General features: G+C 44.2%; 1 protein-coding gene across 2 annotated transcripts in view; it reads right to left on the reverse strand.

Moving 5' to 3' along the window:
* Positions 1 to 13,572: 13,572 nt before the first annotated feature.
* The window catches only part of SLU7 (spliceosome associated SLU7), a 36,531-nt gene continuing 31,888 nt past the window's right edge, over positions 13,573 to 18,215 (reverse strand). For both annotated transcript variants that reach the window (XM_075601941.1, XM_075601942.1), the window contains exons 15-16: positions 17,395 to 17,496; positions 13,573 to 14,054 (exon numbers count right to left, since the gene is read on the reverse strand). In XM_075601941.1, coding sequence (XP_075458056.1) covers positions 13,875 to 14,054; positions 17,395 to 17,496 — 282 coding nt within the window. In that variant the 3' untranslated portion in view covers positions 13,573 to 13,874. The remainder of the gene's footprint in view (positions 14,055 to 17,394; positions 17,497 to 18,215) is intronic.

Genomic DNA, 18,215 nt, shown 5'->3' on the forward strand with positions numbered 1-18,215 from the left:
GACAGCTAGTTGCATGCTCGGGAGGGTGTCAGGGGGCACAGCTGACATCACATAACTAGTTCACCCTCATTGGGCAAACTGCACACGTGACACGCCAGCGAGAAGCCAACTCAAATTGGTCTTGTCAATCAGCTGAGCGCTCACATGCACGCTGGTCAAAAACATTGTCTCACTGTGTTTGAATGAGCCCCAAGGATAAACAGAGGGCCATTGTCATACCACAGCATGCTACATGTTTTGTAACATTTCTAAAATAGCTTTTTTATTTTACCTGCTGCAGTACACAGGAGCAGAACGGGACAGGATGGCATGTAGTAGGGCATTATATACCCTCCAACTGTACCTATTTAGCAGTACATGTTTGTATTCTGTAGGACCAGTTGTACCTTATTATTCTGTATTAAATAGAACGTTTGGGGTTAGCTGCATTGTGTTAAGGACATCCACGCAAAATTTTGGAAGGTCTGACACTTATTTGCAGGATGTCAAGACTCCTACAATAATTTTAAAGTTGTGCAGGGGTAAATTATTACATCCACTAATTTTATTAATACGATCCTGGGAGCTCTAGTCACCAGTACCAAATCTATTATTGGAGACACCAGGGACTGAGGTGGGTGCCAGCTATCAAAAAAAAAAAAAAAAAAAAAACCACAAGTAGGATTACCCAGAGAAGATGTCATTCAACACAATGAAGTGACTCAATGCAGCCATATTTAGTACAAACTTTCCTGTACCAGTACAGTCAGTGGTATATTTTACAAATTACACTGATAACTCAGTAAATCAGGCAACAAATTTGAAGTGCACAATGTTTATTACGCTTTTAAAATTACAATATAATAAAAAATAAAAACACATTTACAGAACAGGAGGCAAGTCAATGTCAATGTCTTCAAAAAAGGGAACAACATCCTGAAGAGTATCTGGAAAAAATAAAATTAGAATTTATGCAACAAAATCTTTGTAATACTGTGAAGCACACCATTAAGAGACCTTTCCCAAATAGAAAGCTTTGATACATGACGTTCTCCTATTCTGGCTGAACACCTACCAAGTTACATTGGTTTGCTTCCAAAGACAGTCGTGTTATGATGGGTAAGTGGAAAAACCCTCCCCCATGCAAAGAAACACTTTAAAGCATATCCAAGAATGAGGCAACCAAGTATGTATACTTGTCCAAGGCTTATATGTACAATCTATGTAATGAAGCAGTCAAAAACACTAGGGAGTCCAAATAAAACTGGCAAGGGAGCTAGAAGTCTTATCTGCAGATAAGTCACTTTTTTTTTTATATGTGGCAATGGAATGAAACTGGTTTGGTGGACCAGGGGAAGACATGCTGCAAACACACCATGGGTTTACGTGTGTAGCCAAGTACCCCTGGGCTACCAATTCTCTGGCCCCTCCAGCACCATTAGCCCCAGTACAGAGGGTAGTGTTGGGAGTAAATCCTACAGGGCCTGGTTATGATATTGTAGAAGAATGTTAGGTAATACAGTTCAGGATTAGTCTGGTACTATAAGGGTCTATGCCTGAGAGGAGGCTGGCTTACAAGCAACTCCCATGGGAAGGAGGGTTTTTTTCTCTAAGGCTAGAGTGGAGCAGTGAGTCGTGCTGATCTCCCACTGTGGAGGAAGCACCAGTAAAGTCTCTCCCAGACAGGAGTGGTCTGAGGCCTTGCCCCGTTAGGGAGTAAGGTGTACTGAGGACCTCAAGCTCTGGGTACTGCCTTCAGGGAAATGGAGAGTGATATTGTCTGCTGTACCAAATAAAGTTCCCGTTATACCATCCTTGGTGTTGTCTTACAGGAGGGGGGGGGGAGGAGTTGCCTGTGAGGACCATCCTGGCTGCTCCAGGATCCTCATGGGATGGAGGCGCTGCCTACAGAACATGCAGCTGAAAGCCTGACCTGATGCCTCCCACAACATAGCAGAGCCTTCAGGCCTTCTGTAACAGCAACAGGTATGCACCGGCACACACTAGGTAGCGACATGATCTCCCTGGGGAAGGGGGGTGGGGAATGGAAGGTGCAACATGTGCATAAGACAAACTGCTTACCACATTGCCACTTCATAGGCAGTAGTTCCATAGGCACAATAACTGTGTTGGTAAGGGCATCAAATCTGTCCTTATCCAGAGACACCCAGAGGGGAAGACCAGCAAGACACAAGTGACTGAGCTTATGTTCTTCTGGAACTTCTAGGCTTTCATAATCTGCAAGAAAGAATTCATAGCCCAGTTAGAGTTTCACTTCAGCCCATCCAAGATAGGTTATAAGATGCCATAGTGCCACATGGCCAAGGAGGCTACTCAGATAGAGAACCACAAAAATCTGATACTGGAGTACTTACAGGGATCCAATATCAATAAATCTTTATTCCACATGTAGCTTGCAATAATGGTACAGAAAGCTTCAGGTGAACCAGCAGCAGCCTGCAAATATTCCACCCACTAGCAATCTGACTGCCAGGAGGTCTCCATACTTCCTTGCAGTGGTACTTGGGATGAGAGGAGATGCCACCCTTCTAACATCCATCAGAACCAGTTATAGCAGCCACCTTCTGCAGTTTGACCTGGTCACCCCGCTATTGCATATTGCACATTACTCATGCACCATTAACCCCCCCCCCCCAGATGCCAGAGGGGGCTATAGAAACAGGGCTTAGGCTGTGGGTTGATCTCAATGACTATGGGACACTAGAAAGTTGAATACCAATACCTAAAGGGTTGTATGGAATGAATGTCTCAATCTCAGGATATATTTCTTCACCGATCATATCACAGGTCTTCCCTTTGTTAACCTGAAAGTACAGAACCCACAAATTAAAAAGGCCTCATGTTTAATAGAATTGATGCAGCAATCATGAAGCTTCTCATACCCACCTTCTTGGTCATGAAAGGTTTGCTTGATTCAGCAGGTTTGTTCACATTTCCCAACACCTTCCTATGTGTTGGAGTTCTGGGGGCGTTAAAGCTTTTCACCTTGTGTAGTGACTGAACCCTTTTAGAAAATAGCATTGCTGCATGGAAGATATAACCAAGTTAATATGGCACATACATACACTGAATGGATAGTGTGTCTCTGAAAGCAACGATCCTGTGAAGCAAAATGATTCCTTTTAGTGGAAAATAGCAGAGCCTACAAGGAATACATAACAGAAAGTGCCAACCACTTCAGTGAAAGTATTTATTAGAACATGCTCAACCATGATAGATATATATGGTAACAGTTTTAGAATCTCACTGGTCACTTAGTGTATATTAGATACAAAAATGACATCAAAGAGGTTTTGCCAATTTAAATCTATGAAGTCTGCACTTAATGAAACCTATACAGCAAATATAATATTAAACCAACTAAATGAGGTACAAAAAACAGTTCCAATGTTAAAACATTTGCAATTATTTTTTTGCACATCAAAACCGACACAATTAGCAAGTTCCAGCAGAGCCATGTTACTAGGGAACAGTTTTGCCACCCATCTCAGACTAGACTCCAGTTCAGGTTTCCCCAAGTCAATGTTCCATGGATCCATTACCAACCAAACCACAGTGGCATTAGAAAACTAGGACTGGAGCCAAGCCCCAAAATGCAGTGCAGCATGCATGATAATGCTTATTAAATATAGAATGACACTGCTCCTTTCCAATATAAATACTCAGTAGTAGCTATTGTACTTAGACTGGAGGAGATCAACTTACAGGAATCTTGTTTAATGCTGGAAGCCAGTCTACCAATGTCACCATTTTCTTTATCCATTTGGACTAGAGTTGCCATCTGCGTGGATTAGGCACTAAAGTTAAGGAGTTACAGGTTAATTTAAACAATTAACACTGAATGCACCACTGCCCACTCTGGCAAGAAGGGACAAGTCAGCTGATAAATTAAGCCAAACACCTCTGTATACAGGAGATCAAGTCAAGTGTTTAGGAAGTATTTACACAGGGCAGTCTCACTTGTTTTAAGAAAGAGGATTACATCCCAAGGCAAGTTTTATAGCTCTTGAAAATAAGCAGCATTGCCCTTTTCATCAAGATTGAAAAGGAAGCTACAACTGTGCACACACCACACAAAGGAATTAAGTTATTACAGGTTAGACTATTTAATGTCCCACATACTGTAGGACCAGCCACTGATAATTACTCATTTTGAAGCTTCTTATACTGTACCTCTACTATTTTTCATGGTGTTGAGTAAATCTGATTACCAAGAGAAAACAACAGCTTTCACATCTAAAGTGAAAACAGTGACCAGACAAGTTAAGTGTAATTGGCTAAATTAGGACGCCCCCAATCATACTTGAGTGAAGAAAATAGAAATGTTCTCTTTACCCAAGGTGCAATTAAGTAACTTGTAACTAACAGTGTTTGAACTCATTAGGCTAAAAAAAAAAAAGTAAAATTCAAGAACCCGAAGTAAGTCAATATATATATTATATATATCCTATGTTCTAGGTTAATAAGAAGAATATTGGCCACCACCAAAAATTGCTACCAAAATATAAACTTAGTCTACAGAGAGGAGCAACACAAACCAAAGCACTGTGTACAAAGGCAGCCCTCCAACACACTGGCAGTAACTTGTTACCAAAGCCAACCCAGCATAGAAATCACGCAACAAATCAAGCTTATCTGGTCTCTTCTTTTAAACACCTTCCTTGTACCTGATTGGCCAAAATACTTCCCCAGTCATTAAAACCTGCTTAGCTGTAGGTGTGCCACTTTATGTTAACCCCTTCCTTCCCATACTGCAATACAAGTAGCAAAGGGGTTACAAGTAAAATTTTACTTGGTCCAAAAAACGTTGGTTTTAGGATATATATTGCATTTTTAGTTTCCCCAAATACATATATCATTGTGAAACTGTCCGGCTGTTTTTACCTGCTTAGCCCTGATTGCTAACCTCTGCCTCCCACCTCTACAGTGACATATCAGGGAAGTACTGGATGTGATAAACCAGTAAAGAGCCTGCATCAAATTCTAAGAATTCTGACCACTGAGATTTGGGGGATTCTCTACCAAAAAGGTTTATTTTTTTATTTTTTTTGACCTTATAATGTCAGAAAACCTCACGAGAGCTGGTACTTTGACTGTTTTACTGGCCCTTATTGAAGTCATACAATTTTTGCTTGTGTCAAGGGCAGATCACAACTGCCACTTATAGTGTTTAGATTCTAATATAAGTGGAGGGCAGTCACGTGGTGTTAACGCCAAAATGTGGGTTGTTAGCATTGGCACTTTGACACAAAAAGGTTAATATATTGATTTACAAACAGTAAAAATGTACTGAAGCCGTAGGGGTCTATTTATCAAGGCAATTCTGGTTCAAAACGAGGGCATTTTCATACTGCCGCTATGTGTCAAAGTTTTTTGCTTCAATTTTGCCCCGTCTACCAACGCCTGCGACTTGGGACGTGTCAGCGGGAGGAATTACGTGTCAGCGGGAGGAATTACGTGTCAGCGGGATTTACGTGGTGCACAGGTTATAATGAGATCTATCACATTCTGCGTCTCTCTGCAACATTCTTTTCCCCTTTTCATTGCCCCCAAAACATCCTCCATATCTGAAGTGGTGTAAATCTAAAATGCTGCATCAGATGTAAGAAACTGTTCTTAATACACCGCAGCTCTGCTCTTAAAACAGAGCAGTGCATCTAATAAACACACAGGACCTGCACCCTGACACCTACCTCATGTGCGGGTGGTGGAGGTAGCAGCATGGCGGGAGCCCACCTAGGTGGTCCAAACACGGAAGTTAAAACCGACCGGAGGTCGGGCCCCAATATCCATAATCACCACCTGGGTGGGTTCCCGCCGCGCTGTTGCCCCTGCCGCTGACCCCACCATACATAGGGGTCGAGAGAGAAGGGAGAGTGAGTGAGAGAGAAGGGGAGTGAGAGAGAAGGGAGAAGAGGAGTGAGAGATTGGCGTCGGAAAGTGAGAGAGAAGGGAGAAGCAGAGTGAGAGAGAAAGGAAATGAGCAAGAAGCGAGAAGGGAGAGAGAGTGAGAGCGAAGGGAGAGTGAGTGAGTGAAAGAGAAGGGAAAGTGAGTGAGAGAGAGGACTGACAGAGAAGGGGAGTGAGAGAAGAGGGAGAAGGAAAGTGAATGAGAAGGGAGGATAGTGAGAGAGAAGGGAGAGTGAGTGAGCGAGAAGGGAGAAGGAGAGTGACAGAGAAGGGAGGAGAGTGAGTGAGAAGGGAAAGTGAGTGAGAGAGAAGGGAGGAGAGTGAGAGAGAAGGGAGAGTGAGTGAGAGAGAGTGACAGGGAAGGGAGAAGGGGAGTGAGAGATTGGCGCCAGAAAGGGAGAAAGAAGGGAGAAACAGAGTGAGAGACAAGGGAGAAGGAGAGTGAGGGGAGGAGGAGAATAAGGGAGAAGGGGAGTGAGAGATTGGAGTTTCAAAGTGAGGGAGAGAGTAAGTGAGAGACAAGTGAGAATGAGAGTGTGAGAGACAAAGGAGGAGAGTGAGTGAGAGATAAGGAGAGTGACAGAGAAGAGTGAGTGAGATCAGAGAAAGAAAGTGAGGGATATGGAGAGGGGGAGAATTGGGGAAGGGAGATTGAGGGAGAAGAGAGAGAGGGAGAGAAAGTAGAGTGAGTGAGAGAGAAGGGAGGAGATTGAGGCAGAGAGAAGGGAGGAGAGGGGGAGAAGAGAAAAGAACAGAATTAAAAGTGTAGATGGGGGAAGAGAAAAAGGAGAGTGTGTGAGAGTGTGTGAGAGTGAGTAAGGGAGGCGGAGAGGGAGGAGGTAAGACAGAAAGGGCAGGTAGAGGAGATGCAGATGGGGAGAAGCTGATGAGGGGAGCTTTGGTAAGCTTCACGAGCCACAAACAATGTAGATTCTACATTAGGTCTGTGGCATGTGAAGCTTACCAATGTTCGTCAAGTAGCCCTCCAGCCAAAATAATTTCCCACCCCTGCCTTAGAGACTACAGATGCTAAAATAACTTAGTCTTTCTCTAAATCAGCGAAAATCTGTGAGGTTCAACCAGTCTGTTAAAATATGTATAAAAGCTCAGCTTTGTGTAGACAGGACATTTGGTATTTTGTTTAAGAGAAAGTTCCCCTGCGTGCTTATAGTTCTATTTCTATTAAGACTTCTTCCCAATACTGTATAGTAGAATGTCGGTTTTCACTTCTCCAATCTTTCCTTGCTGATTGATTTCTCCATTTGTATATTTTATTCCTAAAAATAAACCCCAAACCGAAATGAGTGTAACCCTCCTTGCCCGGCCCTAAAGGAGTTTACGAGCGTTGACTATATACGTAGCTTAGCTCAGCATCTCATACCTTTTCAGGGTGCTGTATCCACGCAGGCTGGTCGTGTATGTAGATGGTACAATGATGGGCGCCAACAACTTATTAGTACAAACATAGAGTCTTTATTTACATCTGGTTCCAGTTCGTATTATCCATGACTCCTACCACACATTTGTCATCATATGTACTGCTCTCTTATGCATCCCTATCAAACCTATTCTCAACGCCTTAGGGAGGTACTGTGGCTTACTAACTCTTGTGGATCGTCCTCGGTCAACTTCTCTTACTGTAGCTCCCGTTATGTTCATCCCCTTTGGCTATGGCAGACAATTGGCAGTTCAAGGGATCTGTGTCCCGGTGCTTCACTCTAGTGTCCCTTCTTGGGCATCTCTGTAACTAAAGCTGCAACGAACCTACAGATAAGGCAGACTACTATGTCCCTGGCCTCATTCCTTGTAGACGTCTATAGGGCATAGGCTTCCTTGTTCATGAACAGCTGCATTCATGTTGACCATACCAGGGGACTCTATTTTACAGAGAATGAGGAAAGCATCCAGGCACATGGACTAGTAGAAAAGGTGATTTATTCAGCAAAAAAACACCAACATTTTGACTGACACACAGTCTTTATCAAGGTGAGGCCTCACATTGGTGTTTTTTGCTGAATAAATCACCTTGTCTACTAGTCCGTGTGCCTGGATGCTTTCCTCATTGTATGTGAATTACTGGGGTGGTGCAGGATCTTTCACATCTCCATGTGCACCTGTGATTTACCCTTATTGCTGGAAGTAACGTGTGCCTGTAATCCTCTCTGCGGACTCTATTATACAGGGCACTTTCCCTATCTAGAACATAAAAACGGGGACAGGTACCTCTATACATACCTTATAAATGATTTACAGGCTATATACATCGGGGCTCCTCCAACTGACACCTCCTGGAACCTGCGTTCTGGAACCTTCTCCGTAGCATATATACACCTTGGGTGGTGTTACTATCACCAGGTAGAAATCGGGCACGGCTGAGTTTCTGCCAAGTCACCCATTACCGGGGAGGTGACTGTAGGAGTCGATATAGTTGACCCACTAATGCTGTTTACCCCCTTACTCTAACTAGTAGTTCCCAAAGGGGGGGGCTACACTAGTATGGCCATAAAGGCCCCTCTCAGTGACATAGTATAGCTCCAAGAACCTTATCTAAGAGAAGACATTGTTTTCTGAAGATCCTTTGTAATCCGAATGGAAAACTCTGTCCTCCGTGCTATCCTTTCGACTGGAGGAAAGAAGAACAGCAGGAGGGCCATGTTAACTTTATACTGCAAACTTTAGTCCATTTAAAATTAAAATAAATAAGATTGGTAATGTGCCTTAAAGGGCCTCATATTGAGCTCATTTTCAAAATGGGTATTTTTTGAGGAACTGCATCTTGAAAGGGGCAGAAATAGCAGTCAAAATAAAAACCTCTCAAATAACAACTTTCATTTTATTAAACCACACAAAGTAAATTTGTTTATTTGAAGTCTATGGGGTTGAACAGCAGCTTCTCTGTATAAAGAACAAAGGCCCTAAGTCTCTATTACCTTCAGGTTCTTTTTATTCTCATGTTATCTGATAGTTCTTCTGCAGTATTTCTTTACAACTCACGCTGCCACCATTAGCCACACAAAACAACAAAGGTGGAGAAAGTCGGGATCAACAATTTAGCCGGTCACTGATCTCGTTACCAAAAGTGCTTTCAGATCATTAGGTCTTTTGTTCAGAGAATGTTAAAACTGGACCTAGGAAATTCACAAAGATGTTTTTATCAGAAGGAAATAATCCCCAGGCCTTTTGCATAAACATATTTCTACTTTAAGCTGCAGGCAGGGGCCGGCAACAGGGGGAAAGAAAGCCAGGACAAGACCCGGCGAGTCAAGGAGCCAGGGCACCGTCTGCAACCCAAACATGTGCCAGAGCTACAGAGGCGCCTGTCAGAGGGGGGCCTGATGGAGGCCGATGACAGGTACCTCAGCGGGCTCCCTCCATCCTCTGAGACTTCACATTTCTGTTGGCGGCGCTGGCTGCAGGATGCCTGGACGGGGCAAGGGGGGTAAAGGACTTGAGAATCGAGGTGCCAATAGGCACAGGAAAGTGCTGCGGGGAAAAATCTTCAGGGCTTCACCAAGCCTGCTATGCGCTGACCGGCTTGGAGGGAAGGAGTGAAGCGCATTTCCGGCCACATCTAGGAGACTCGAGGATGCTCAAGGTTTTCCTGGAGAACATGATACAGGACACGGTCATCTACACCTAGCACGCCAAGAGGACAGTCACTGCTATGAACGTGGTGTATGCCCTGAAAGTCCAGGGCCGCTCTCTCTATGGCTTTGGAGGCTAAATACTCATGACCAGGGTTTCCCAAACTTTTTTTTCCGTGACCCGGTTATTTTTGAACTTCTCCTTCGTGACCCACTAAATTTTTTATCACCTATACTGGCCTATAGGGCCTGCACAGACACACACACAGACACAGATACACACACAGACACAGCCACTGATACACACACACACACACACACACACACACACACAGCCACTAACAGACATGCAGCCACTGACACACACAAGGGACACTTGGGTGGGTGGGAGGGGGGGGCAGGGACACTTGGGTGGGTGGGAGGGGGGGCAGGGACACTTGGGTGGGTGGGAGGGCGGGGGCAGGGACACTTGGGTGGGTGGGAGGGCGGGGGCAGGGACACTTGGGTGGGTGGGAGGGCGGGGGCAGGGACACTTGGGTGGGTGGGAGGGCGGGGGCAGGGACACTTGGGTGGGTGGGAGGGGGGGCAGGGACACTTGGGTGGGTGGGAAGGGGGGGGGCAGGGACACTTGGGTGGGTGGGAAGGGGGGGTGTTCAGGGACACTTGGGTGGGTGGGAAGGGTTCAGGGACACTTGGGTGGGTGGGAAGGGGGGGTTCAGGGACACTTGGGTGGGTGGGAGGGGGGGCAGGGACACTTGGGGGGCAGGGACACTTGGGTGGGTGGGAGGGGGGGCAGGGACACTTGGGTGGGTGGGATGGGGGGGCAGGGACACTTGGGTTGGCAGGGACACTTGGGTGGGAGGCAGTAACTGGGTGGGTGTGTGGGAGGGGGGGGTGAGTGACTGGGTGGGTGGGAGACAGTGACTGGGTGGGGTCACTTACCTTGCCGCCAGACGCTTTCCCCTGCTGCCCCCGATATTCCCTGCTGTCCCCGATATCCCCTGCTGCCCCCGATATCCCCTGCTGCCCCGATATCCCCTGCTGCCCGGGATGGGAGGTGGGCTTGGGAGCACGGGAGGTGGGCTCGGGAGGGGGTGCCACGGGAGGTGAGCTCGGGAAGCTGGCCGCGGGGAGAACTTGTACTTCCCCCTCTGTCCCACGTAACGTGCGGGCCGCAGAGGAGCTGGTACTTCCTCCTCGGTCCCACATTGGGAGCGGGGGGAGGAAGGGAGCGGGCCCTGCTTGACCTGCGGGACCGTGGGGGGAATCGCCGCCATTTTTTTTTAACTTGAGCGGGGGTACGGGAGACACCGCGCGGCCAGCCTCGCTGCGACCCGGCAATTTTGGTGCCGTGGCCCGGTGCCGGGTCGCGACCCACCATTTGGGAAACGCTGCTCATGACCAATACCGGTTAATATCAAATATCTTCAACATGAAGCGGGCAGGAAAACCTTTGACTAAGAAGGAAACGGAAACAAATGGAGCTAATATCTTTAATTATATTACAATTCAGCATGAATTTATTATAGTTCCATGAGGAAGAAAAGCGGCATATAGCTTTAAAATAAACTATCTTCTTTGTTCTGTTTCTAGCACCTCTATAATTCTTTTATGATACAACACAGCAAATAAAAATACCCCTTGTGGGTACATTCACATGTCCAAGACAGGTGCGCTCCCCTTCCTTTCCCTATTATTTGTTAGTATTCAATGTTACCACTGCAACCAGGCATTCTGGAAAATGACATGCAAAAGAGCCTACGGTGTCACCTTTTGCTTCTAATCCATTTTAACATGAACCCCTATAAGCTTATGCCTGCCATATTACACAGCTTCTCATCACAGCCTGGGTTAAAGAAGTGCATGGCCAGTAAACCTACTCAGAGAACTGTTTTGACTTTTTGGGTCTCTTCAGTGTGAGGATGGTTATATTGGCTTTGCAATATGAAGCTGGATAGGTATCAACCACTCATTAAATAAGTTATGATGGGGGGGGGGAGAGGGATAGTACATTCAAATTTATATATTTTTTTCCGTTAACATGGATTTCTTTTTTTCTTAATAAAACTATTGGAGAACTCATTGTTCAGCAAGAAAATAAGAGCTTTCATTTCCATATACTCTTCAAACATCCTCTGCCCCTCCCTCTGATGAAACTGCTGCAGGAGTAAAGGCACATTAAAGAGGCACTCCTATGGACCATTTTTTTCCCCCTCTAGACCAGGCTATTTGTGGCTAACGAAACGGCAGCTTTAACACACCCGAGTCCTGCAGGCCAATAAGAAGCCGTGGCGTCATCCCCTTGTAGCTTCCTATTGGCACACGGGATACTTATAAAGCAGAGCTATACCGGCACCCCACGGTAATTATCTTGGGAAGAGGAGAGTCCACAGAGCTGAAATTAGCGATTCCGCTCAAGAGACACCCTGCTTCAAACCTATTTAAAGAAATAAATGGTCCCTAGGAGTGCTCCTTTACACATAGTACTAGCTGAAAGTACCGGCGTTGTTCAGGAATTTTAATAAACCAACCTCAGCTCTCTTCCCACACCCCCCTCCCCCCTTCCTCTCATCTCGCTCCTTCCACTCACTTTTCATTAATACCTTATGACATCCCCAATTCTTTCCACCTCTTTGTCCAGCATATTTGCTTTCTCCTCACATGTCAACAGACTTCCTCTCTTCGTCTGCTTTCTGTGTAAACATTATAGCTATCTGACTCTCCATATCTGCCACCAGGCTATGTGCATTATGATGGCACATGCCAGATACATAGCCTACCAGGTCCAACACCCAGTGGCTGACTTGCTCATCAGAGAAATTGGAATAACTCACAGAATTCAATATAAAATGTATACAGACAAAAACCTGCTCCTGGACCGCAGGAACCAGCATGCAAAATGTGGTTACGATATCTTGAGAAGTGTCCAACTGCATAGCAAACAGAAACAATTTTCTAAAATATATAGTAGATGAGCATGTTAGCCCCAGCCTTAGCCAGATGACATCACAATGGCAAGGAGTCCAGCTAACCCCAACCAAGAATCTTGAGATATAGATTATTTTTAATAGTACTAAGAAAAAAATAAATAGAGTTTAAAAAATAACACAGAAAACCCTACCTATTCTCCCTGCCCCAGCTCTGCCTCTCCAATGTTCATATTTGAATTCCTAGCATTTTATTTGAAATGATTTACACAATATTTTAGATTCCGTCATCTCTATACATATGCGTTATACGTAAACTTTTTCAAAAACACTGTAATGCTAATATTTTGTTCGCTATGATGGGCAGTTTTATTTTTTTTTGAACCTCGCATTTTCATACAGACACCCCAAGCGCCTTTCAACAAGATACTACATCAGCTTGGCATGACATATAACCAGTCACCTGAGTAGAGGTCAAGCGGCTACAGCATCTTTGGTTGAACCTATACCAACTCCTGAGCAACTGCCTCATATGCAGGACTAAAAAAATATAAATACAAAAGTTAGTTCTTTTTTTCAATGAGGTTTTTACGACCTAGCAATTTCTACTGCCTGTAAAAGAATGGAAAAGACCTAGAAATTGTTCAATCCTGTTATTATCCATATGCCAATACAGTATTACTCCCACCAGTGGCATATAAAGACATTGGCAGGCACGGGCAAAATCTTTCATTGCAGTGGCCGCGCATGCGCAAAGAGCCGTTGCCGACTGCGCATGCGCAGAGCCCTTGATGACCGCGCATGCGCAAAGAATCCTCGCCAACCGCCCATGACGATCTGCACTTTCTGGCTGCTCATGCACTACAGGCAAGCTCCGATCGAGCATGAGCAACCGGCAAACACCGATCTCGCATGCGCGGTTGTCGAGCACTCTTCACGCATGCGCAGTCAGCGGATTGGTCAACCTAGTGAGCAGACCCTCAAGAGCCGGGCTATAGCTACGCCCCTGACTCCCACACTGTTTACTGATGAAAGAGAAGGGGGAAAAAAAATCAAAGCAGCTTGATAAATTGATGCCAATGTTAAAGCTTCAATATTGCAAAACTTTGTGAGTTTTTGTATTTTATTTCAGGGATAAACTACTCGCCAACTTTATTTTTAAAGCCATTTATGAATTTTTTTCAAACAATGTCATGACAATCAGATGTTTACTTTTGACACATTGTAGATTTGAAATGAATTCTGTGCCTCTGGAAAACAGTTTAAGCAACAGTACATATACTGTATTTAAAAAAAAAAAACCAAAAAAAAAAAAACCTCAGCTGCAGGCAGAATCTATGTGATTTGTTGCAAATTGTTCACAAGGGTTTTGACAATGTTGTAGAAATGCATTAACCCCTTCAATGCTGATATATGATGCAGTCGCCCCAATCTGCGAGTGGTCAAAACAGCCCTACTGGCCAAGGAAGGAGGCCATTGGGTCATCTGGCCTCAGCCGTTTCATTCTGTAAGCCTCCATTTCTTCCTCAGTGGGCTCCTTTGTCTCGTATACATTGTTGTATGCCCTCTTCCTCTCGTCCATCTGCAATATTTCCTGCACGTGTTTAAGACGGGCTTCCTCGGCGTTCAGTGCCTGGATAGAGAGGATGGAAAGAGCAAACATTTGTCATAAATAAACATGGTCATCGTTCTTCATTATACACAGAAAGGAGCACTTGTGCTAAAAAAACTCGTATGTACGGCCGTGGGTGCTCGCAAAACCTGGAGAGGCTCCAGATCATATAGTGCAAAAACTAAGGCCGCGCATATAGTGCACGCGACGGATGACGTCACCCGTCGCAGGTAGCGAAAGTTATACTTTAACTTTCAGCTACGTCGCTGGCGACAGGGTGACTGATTGCTTCACGCTATCATGTGGCGAGTGTCTCTGAAAAATCAAATTTAACCCGCTACCAATTTTCCAGATGCGACGGAGTCAATTGTTTTGTTTTCGGGTGACGTCGCATCGCCGTCCCCGGCACTATAAGCGCAGCCTAAGGCTGAGGCCCCAGTACCTCTGCTGCATGCGCGCCCGCGAGACTGGCGGCGCGTGCAGCCGATTCCCCGGTCTACAGTGAGCTGCAGGAAGAGAGACCGGAGGGGGGGGGACGGGGACCGGGGGAGGAAGGGGGGGCGTGGCGGGGGAGTGGCCATGACGTCACCCGGCAGGTTCGCCCTCATTGGCTGAACCGCCGTGGGGCGTGGCTTAGCGCTCCGTCGCGAGTCCTGGAGCAGGAGCAACTCTCGCCACAGCGCTGCGGCCCCCCCCCTCGCAGCGGGACTGGCGCCATTGAGGGGAGGGCTCTCGTGCCTGCAGCGTCCGGCACAGCGGGTGCTGCATTAGCCAGCTGGGACCAGGCCTAAGGGTGCAGCACTCACGGACTTGGTACAAAATCAAGTTTATGTATGTATGTCTTTATTTATATAGCCCAGACATATAAAGTGAATGCTGCACAGCTTGAAAAAATTTTTTTTAAATGATACAATTACCGGTGCTCCCGTGATTGAACGAAAGCCTGTTTCCAGTCCTGAATCAGTAGCAGAAGAAACACAGGGCACAAGGGATTTGCAAATCTAAACTCCTTTATTTGAGCCAACACTGTTGGCTCAAATAAAGGAGTTTAGATTTGTAAATCCCTTGTGCCCTGTGTTCCTTCTATTTATTTATATAGCGCCATTAATGTGCATAGCAGCAGTAATATGTGACAATCATATAAATAATAAATAATAAATAATAAATGATATAAATAACACAAAGGGTAAAAGTGCTTCAGACATAAAAGTAATTATTTTAGGTTTATTCAAAGATTGACGTAAAATCTGGAACTTCCGGGAAGAAAGGTCCAAATTTTAGGACCGAAACGTCGATCTTCAAAATAAATGTATGCAATCGCTTTTAAACACACGCACAGACGCGCACAGACGCGCACAGACGCGCACAGACACGCACAAGTCTTGAGAGAGGTCATGGGGCAACACTGTTGATACAATAAAACTTCACATTTTTGCATTAGGTGATGTGCCAGCAGAATGGGTGAGGGGGTGTGTGTTGTGGGTGAGGGTGTGGGAATTGCAACGGCTTAAGGACGACTGATTTATAAACAAACCCACAGTATTTTAAAATATATAAATGGTTAAATCTGCCCAGGGTAGCAGCCCGCTTTCAAAGGTTTTAGGACTTTTACCAAAACCTTTGTAATAATTATTTGCAAACCTCCTGTGTCAGTTTTTCACTTTGTGTAATGGTGGCAGCGTATTACTTTAAAACACAAACAGATAAAAGTAGAGACGCAGGAAATAAATTGCCATAGGATTAAGTTAAAATCAGAGGCCCTAATTACTAAGCTACTCCATGGAGACACTTTCAAGTATGTCATAGCAAATATAACCCTGAACAGCCCCATTGAAGTGAGTGGACGGCTGTACGCTCTCCGGGGTCTGTCTGTAGTTTGTTGCACTTATTGTATTAAAATTCCTTGTACTGTATTCTAGGTTGTAAAGCGCCAAATACACTGTGGGCGCTATATAAATAAAGATATACAGTACATACTTACTAAATATGGCACAACATGTCATAATTGCTATAAAAAAAATAATAATTATATATACAGTATATATTACTATTATTTTTTTTTTTTTTACATTAAAAGGTGACTGAATGAAGTTGACAAGTTATTTGCTAGCTGTGTGGAACTGCCCCTTTAAGTAAAAAGGCACATTCTACATTTTGAATGATATTTTGAATGATATTTTGAACATCTAAACCCAAGGTATTGGCGTTGAAGAGAGAAACATCCCTGGCTTCTTTGCATGTTTTTAAATATGTGTATTGTGTCACATTCTTTAAAAATATATAGATAACTTGGGGCCCATGTATCAAAATTTCATTTTTAAAATTGCGCCGGTGGGCGCCCATGTACGAACGAATCATTTCTCCAGCTGAAAGATTATTCTTTAAATATAATTATGCGCACCAAAATGGGTGTAAGATGTAAATAGTATGTACAAAAAAAAAAATAATAATATGATTGAATCATGTGCTTATGCAGAAAGTCAAAGAACGACCTTGATACATACGATGCAGTTTATGAAGGTTTGTGCCACTTTTTAGCACCAACATTGTGTAGCTCAATAAACATTCACATATGATCTTGGCACAGTTGACTCACAGTTGTCATTTCATCTGACTCTGGCCTAAAAAAACCTACGGTGCTACTGACTGCAATGGAAGAGCAAGTTTGTGCTCGGCCTACTCTCATCCTTCATGAAGAATTTCTGGTCTAAAGTTTGATGGACGTGAGAAGGACAGTGGCCATTTGAGGACGGCTCTTGTCATGCAATTTTATTCTGGATCCTTAAGATGGTGATATTTTACAGTTTTATTGTCCTCCAATGATTCTCCTCCCATATGTGGAGTACTCACCCCAGGGCTATATGATGAGAACAAGTGCTGACATTTGGCCTTACTATGGGCTTTTATTGACAGATTGTATGCAATTATTTAGACATTACACTTTGATAAACTGACTGTCTCTGCCATCTATGCATGTAGGGGACATTGTTCCCTTTTGGGTTTGGAAACCTATATACGACTATTATTGTGATTTTGATACCTGCACTTTATTTCTCCCTGAAACTGATCACCCGTACATGTTTTTTTCTGATGATTAGCAGTTATATCAATTAGACGGAGAGTCAACGGACACAGTACTAGTGATTTGATTGTGTATATTTATATATGGGTTGACATTGAATAACGAATACAAAGGTAATTCATGAGACAATAAGGATTCATCTTTCTGCTTAAGGTTACATTCCTCTAAGTGCACCGTCTGACATCAGATTTAGTGAATACCTTATTTAATAATTTACCAATCTCGAGCTAGCACACATCCTTTGTTTTGGTGACCCATCAATTACTAGCCTGATCTCACCTTCTTTAGTTTTTCCTTTTTCTTTTCGTCGCTGTCGCTGTCAGAACCGCCACTTTTCCGGTGCTTTTTCTTCTTTTTCTCTTTCAGTTTGTCTTGATGAATCTGTAAATATGAGGAATAGTTATTTTGACAAAAGACCACACAATGGCTAAACCTGTAGGATGGAATGGGAGGCAAATATGGAATCTGTGTATAATTTATCGACTAGTTAGTATTGCATGTTACAAAACACAGAATAATGCTTTCAGCTCTATGTCTTGAAGTCTTGGTATAAAAGGAGTAAATTCCCCCACTCTTCGTGGGACACTTGGCTACCAAGGATCAATGGGGGGGGGATTTAGCCCAATACCCACAATATTCTACTCTGTATCCATTAAACGCCTTTGATGTGAAAGTGCTTACAATCATGCACCAATAGTATTCATGAAACCACATCTGCTGTGTCTTCACGGTAGCACATCCCAAAAAGGGTGATGGGAATGGGTGAAGAGGCCAATATTGAAACGCAAACTTTTGTTTATGGTGTATTCAAGATCTACACCATGACCACCGTGTGGTTAAAGTAAAGCTCTATTACAGAGAATGTAAAAAATATATATTTATATATTAATGGTAAAGAGGGACCACCAAGATGCCAGCATTTCCAGCCTGTCTCCTAACCCTAAGGATACCTTTGTGTCGGCCCCATGGATTTTTTAAAAATGGTATGAGGTTGTGTCTTGTATCTACTTATCCTTGTGGAGTCAAGTTATTCCCTTGTCATAATGTGCATTGAACATTTCTTTATAACCTCACAGATTTAGGATCTGGGCATATTTCTC

This window comes from Ascaphus truei, chromosome 5 (genome assembly GCF_040206685.1).
Source record: "Ascaphus truei isolate aAscTru1 chromosome 5, aAscTru1.hap1, whole genome shotgun sequence".
Classification (NCBI taxonomy): Eukaryota; Metazoa; Chordata; class Amphibia; order Anura; family Ascaphidae; genus Ascaphus; species Ascaphus truei.